The 5,620-nt window shown below is 60.8% G+C and overlaps 2 protein-coding genes across 2 annotated transcripts; both read left to right on the top strand.

Moving 5' to 3' along the window:
* The first annotated feature begins 631 nt into the window (after positions 1-631).
* Positions 632-2,735, top strand: H2AB2 (H2A.B variant histone 2). The gene is made up of 2 exons (XM_045788952.2): positions 632-1,595; positions 1,933-2,735. The coding sequence occupies exon 2, from the start codon at positions 2,212-2,214 to the stop codon at positions 2,551-2,553; it is 342 nt and encodes a 113-aa protein (XP_045644908.2). The 5' UTR covers positions 632-1,595; positions 1,933-2,211; the 3' UTR covers positions 2,554-2,735.
* Positions 2,736-3,355: 620 nt separating this feature from the next.
* On the top strand, positions 3,356-5,276 carry LOC123786647 (40-kDa huntingtin-associated protein). Its single transcript, XM_045788950.2, has one exon. It carries the CDS (start codon positions 3,571-3,573, stop codon positions 4,711-4,713), a length of 1,143 nt encoding a protein of 380 aa, XP_045644906.2. The 5' UTR covers positions 3,356-3,570; the 3' UTR covers positions 4,714-5,276.
* The last annotated feature ends 344 nt before the right edge of the window (positions 5,277-5,620 follow it).

Genomic DNA, 5,620 nt, shown 5'->3' with positions numbered 1-5,620 from the left:
AGAAGAAGGAAAAGAAGGAGGAGGAGGAGGAGGAAGAAGAAAAACAAAGGGAAAGTTGCACCGCATCCAAATGAAAAACATTTGTGCATCGAAGGACTCTGTCTAGAAACTCTATTACGCAACAGTTCCTTAAATATGGTAGCAAAAGCATAGCCAGAAAAAGAGGAGGAGAGGGAAGGACTGTCTAGAAAGTGAAAGGCCCAAACCTCCAGGATGAGGAGGAGGAGGGGGGAGGAGGAGGAGGAGGAGGAGGAGGAGGAGGAGGAGGAGGAGGAGGAGGAGGAGGAGGAGGAAGCGGAGGGACTGTCTAGAAAGTGAAAGGCCCAGGGGCGCCTGGGTGGCACAGCTATTAAGAGTCTGCCTTCGGCTCAGGGCGTGATCCCGGCGTTATGGGATCGAGCCCCACATCAGGCTCTTCCGCTATGAGCCTGCTTCTTCCTCTCCCACTCCCCCTGCTTGTGTTCCCTCTCTCGCTGGCTGTCTCTCTCTCTGTCGAATAAATAAATAAAATCTTAAAAAAAAAAAAGAAAGTGAAAGGCCCAAACCCCCAGGATGAGGAGGGAGGAGGGAGGAGGGAGGAGGGAGGAGGGAGGGGAAGGAACTGTCTGGAAAGTGAAAGGCGAACCCCCCCCCCCCCAGGATGGGAGAAGCATTTGCAAATCATGTATGTGATAAGGGCTTATTTTTCAGAACGCATAAAGAACACTTAGAACTCTACAACAAAGAGGCAAACAATGGGGTTAAAAAGAGAAAAATGGGGAAAGGACTTGAGCAGACAGACATTCCTCCAAAGCCCACGTACAAATGGCCAAGAGGCACATGAAAAGCTGCCATTAGGGACGTGCAAATCACAACCACCGCGAGGGGAGCCTGGGTGGCTCAGTCGGTTGAACGTTTGGACTCTGGACCTGGGCTCAGGTCATATGCACGATCTCAGGGTTGTCAGTGCGAGCCCCTCCTCAGGCTCCAGGGCCGGCTGTGCGCTGGGCTTGGAGCCTGCTTAAGATTCTCTCTCTCTCCCCCTCTCCGTCTGCCCCTCCCCTCCCCCCCTCCCCCAAAAGAAAACAAAAAGTCACCATGAGATACCACTTCACACCCAGTAGGATGACTATTCTAGGCCCAAGAAAAACGAAGCCAGTGGAAAATGACGAGTTTGGGCGAGGATGTGGAAGAATTGGGACCGTCGCACACTGCTGCTGGGATCGGAAAGTGGTACAGCTGCTGTGGGAATCAGTTGGGCAGCTCCGCAGTAAGTTAAACACAGAATTACCATACGACCCCGCAGTCCCCGTCCTAGGTGCATGGCCGAAGGAATTGGGAACAGGTGCTCAAACAGAACCCTGCACGGGAGCATCCACCGCTGCGCACTCCCCATCTGCCCCAAGGTGGAAATCACCGAAACGCCTGTCCACTGGTGAACGGGATACACAACACGTGGTGTGTCCATGCAGTGGACTACTGTTCAGCCATCAAAGGACCTGAAGTGCCGATTCATGCTACCACGTGGAGGGACCCTAAAGAAAACATGGGTGCTAAGCGAAAGCAGCCAGACGCAAAAAGCCACCTACCTATTCGTCTTATGATCCCATCTCTAGGTAAGTCTGCAGAAGAGGCAAACCTCTATTGGACAGGGAGCAGATCAGTGGTTGCCTGGGGGCTACGGGGGAGGTGGGGAGGGGGGGTGCAGTCGGGAGTGACCGCCTGTCAGGTCCGGGGGTTTCTTTTTGGGGTGGCGCCCACGTTTTGGAGCTAGGTAGTTGTGATGGTCTCCCCACACCTCGAGTGTCTGCTTGGTGCCACGGGATCCTCCACGTCTGTTGTTGTTGTTTTCTTCCGTACAATGTCCCCGTGGGGCGGAAAGTGAGCATTCCCTCAAAGAGAGGCTGCAGGGAGCAGGCTGAGCAGGCTCCTGCCAGCGCCATTTCTCTGCAGGCCCAGGCTCCCGGCAGAGGCCAATGGGGAAGCAGTGACCTCACCGGATCTACGTGTCACGAAGTGTGCACCCGGACCAATGAAGGGGGTCGGTCCGTGGTCGCTGGGATATGGCGTAGGGGCCCCGAGTACCCGCTGCTTTAAGAAGCTGGGACCCGCTGGCGCACCGCACCTCACCGCACCGCACCGCACCTCACCGCACCGCACCGCACCGCACCTCACCGCACCGCACCGCACCGCGAGCTAGGCCCGTCGGAGAAAGCGCAGCCAAGGCCCAGCATGCCGGGGGAGAGGAGCCGTCGAGGGTCGTCCAGTGGCCAGAGGCGGACCCGCTCCCGCACTGCCCGAGCCGAGCTGTCGTTCTCTGTGAGCCACGTGGAGCGCCTCCTGCGCGAGGGCCGCTACGCCCAGCGCCTGGGCTCGTCCGCACCGGTCTTCCTAGCAGCCATCATCCAGTACCTGACGGCCAAAGTCCTGGAGCTGGCGGGCAACGAGGCCCAGAACAGCGGCGGGACGCGCATCACCCCGCAGCTCGTGGACATGGCAGTCCACAACCACGCGCTGCTCAGCGGCTTCTTCGGGACCACGACCATCTCCCAGGTGGCCCCGCCCTGGGACTAGCTGCCCGACGACTAGCTGCCCGACGACGTGACCTGGGTGCCCGGGCCTTGGCCGGCCGGCCATCAGGCACCAGCCAGGCCTGCTCGCAGCTGGGGCGGCCCCGGCCTGGCGGGTGCCTTGGGCAGAGTCCTTGACGGTCAAGAAACCCACGTGTAAAAACAATAAAAAAGAAAGAACCGCCATGTGTGTGTGCTGCAGTCGCTTCGCGTGGGACGTGGTTGGGGGACGCCCCCCTCGTTGGAGGGGCGGAGGGGTGGGGGCGGTGGCGGCGTCCGCCTGGGGTGCGGGGAGCGGTCAGAGTCCGGGAGGACCGAGAAGAGCAGTTTCTCTCGGGGACGCTGCAGCGGGTGGCCCTGGGTGGGAGGGGCTGGCTGGGCTGGGGGGTGAGGCTGGGGCACAGAAGACCCCCGCGTTGGCTCTGAGCAAGTCAGAGCCCGGGACAGGCCCGGGAAGGATGGTGTTCCCTTGGGCTGGAGCGCAAGACCGTGACTGCGGCGTCGCGATGGGGGTGAACGGACAACCGCAACCCGGGTGCGGGACGGAGGGGTGGACGGACCCGTTGGTACACGGAGTCTAGTGGGGCGGGGGCTTTGACCGGAAGGTTGAGGAGTGACGGCGGCGCGGCGGGGGGCGGGGAGGGGGGCGCCGCTGGCAATCAGGAAGCATGCAAGCTTGGCCTTAGAGCCACGCGGGGTCGCGAGTTGAGTTTCGGTCGGGTTGGGTTACAGACGCTAGGAGACGCCTGTAGCAGCGACCTGGGCAAACGGGCTGTCGCCTGGCAACAGCGGGCACCTGGCCAGGCCCCGCCCCAGGACCCGCGAGTTGCAGAGACGACTGGCACCCGGCGACGCCTCGAGCCGCGGATCCCGCTCTTTTGCCTATCACCAGGGCAACGCGGCGCGCGGGCTCCGCGAGCGCGCGCGGTCGCGCGGCCAGCCGGTGCGAGCGGGACGCAAGGCACGTCGCATCCAGGCGCCGCCACGTCCAACCGTCTGCGTCAGCGCGCGGGCGGCGAACATGGCGGCGTCCGCCTCTGGCCTGGGTGGCGGTGCGGGTCCCGGGCCTGAGGCTGGGGATTTCCTGGCCCGCTACCGCCAGGTGTCGAACAAGCTGAAGAAGCGGTTCCTGCGGAAGCCGAACGTGGCAGAGGCGGGCGAGCAGTTTGGACAGTTGGGCCGCGAGCTGCGCGCCCAGGAGTGCCTGCCCTACGCGGCCTGGTGCCAGCTGGCGGTCGCGCGCTGCCAGCAGGCGCTCTTCCACGGGCCTGGGGAGGCGCTGGCGCTGACCGAGGCCGCCCGACTCTTCCTGCGGCAGGAGCGTGACGCACGCCAACGACTCGTCTGCCCGGCAGCCTACGGGGAGCCGCTGCAGGCCGCTGCCAGTGCTCTGGGCGCCGCCGTGCGCCTGCACCTCGAGCTGGGCCAACCGGCCGCCGCCGCCGCCCTCTGCCTCGAGCTGGCCGCCGCCCTGCGCGACCTGGGCCAGCCGGCCGCCGCCGCCGGCCACTTCCAGCGCGCCGCCCAGCTGCAGCTCCCTCTGCTGCCCCTGGCCGCGCTGCAGGCGCTTGGCGACGCGGCCTCCTGCCAGCTGCTGGCGCGCGACTACAACGGCGCCCTGGCGGTCTTTACGCGCATGCAGCGCCTGGCGCGGGAGCACGGCAGCCACCCGGTGCAGCCGCCGCCGCCGCCGCCGCTGCCGCCACCGCCGCCTCCGCCGCCGCCAGGGCAGCAGGTGGGACCCGGCGCGGCCCCGGCCCTGCCCGCCGCGCTGCTCCCTCCAAGCGCCGGCTCTGCGCCCGGTGCGCCCGCTCCCGCCGCGCTGGGAGCCTTCTCGGACGTGTTGGTCCGCTGCGAGGTGTCCCGCGTGCTGCTGCTGCTCCTCCTGCAACCACCGCCCGCCAAGCTCCTGCCGGAGCATGCCCACACCCTGGAGAAGTACTCCTGGGAGGCTTTCGACAGCCATGGGCAGGAGAGCAGTGGCCAGCTTCCCGAGGAGCTGTTCCTGCTGCTCCAGTCCTTGGTCATGGCTACCCACGAAAAGGACACAGAAGCTGTCAAGTCGCTGCAAGTGGAGATGTGGCCACTGTTGAGTGCTGAGCAGAACCACCTCCTTCACCTCGTTCTGCAAGAAAGCGTCTCCCCCTCAGGACAGGGCATCTGATGAATCACATTAACTAAGTGACTTTTTGCTTGTGACAGAACTTCGTGCATCTCCACTGGCATTTGGAGCGGGGGGGGGGCGCGTGGAAGAAATGACATGAATCCTAGCAGTTCTACCTTTGTTTATCTCTTTCCTCTTGCCTCCATAGGAATTTAGTTGACCGGAAGTTACCTGTATCCCAAAAACTTATTTCCATGACAGTGGGAGGGAAACAACAACAACACGGTAGAATCAATGGAGGACATGGCTCTCTTCCCCAAAACTGACCACATACAAATAAGAACCCCCTTTATCCCTTACCTCTTCTTCCACCCGACTCCCCTGCCCCCCACATCTTTGTTGCCAAGTGAGGATTTGATTTTGCATAGCTCTCAGTACTTAAGCTATATGATTTTTTTTTATCGTGATTTGATTTCTTGGCATAGATCAATGTCTATCCGTGCGACCACTCAAGTTCTCCTTTGTTTCATCCGCCCCACACATGTTCGTGGGAGTGATTTGATTACATATACCATTGTGGCTACAGCCCTAGGTCCATAATAAAGCCATTCTGATGCTCCTAACTTGTGGTTTAACTTTACTTCCATCTATAACATGGGCACAGCTTCTCTACATATCAGGAAACAGAAAGTGGAAAAACAGATGGTTGTCTTTCGAGTCCATGATGTATTCACTCATTTGAAATTTACAGTGTGCCTAGTACTCAGGCCGTGCCACTCAATGAATCTACAGAGATCCTTTGCGATGTGAACCTTACTCAGCTGCAATGCAAATGTGTCCTGTGCAAGAGAAGGGGGGGGGTGTGTTCTTTTTTTTTTTTTAAGATTTTATTTATTTATTTGACACAGAGAGACAGCCAGCGCGAGAGGGAACACAAGCAGGGGGAGTGGGAGAGGAAGAAGCAGGC

This window comes from Ursus americanus, chromosome X (genome assembly GCF_024610735.1).
Source record: "Ursus americanus isolate L20-20 chromosome X, mUrsAme1.1.p, whole genome shotgun sequence".
Taxonomy (NCBI): Eukaryota; Metazoa; Chordata; class Mammalia; order Carnivora; family Ursidae; genus Ursus; species Ursus americanus.
This window is presented reverse-complemented; position numbering and strand designations above follow the sequence as displayed.

Coding starts and splice junctions, on each gene's coding strand:
- H2AB2 (XM_045788952.2), top strand. CDS start 2,212: ATGCCGGGGGAGAGGAGCCGTCGAGGGTCGTCCAGTGGCCAGAGGCGG.
- LOC123786647 (XM_045788950.2), top strand. CDS start 3,571: ATGGCGGCGTCCGCCTCTGGCCTGGGTGGCGGTGCGGGTCCCGGGCCT.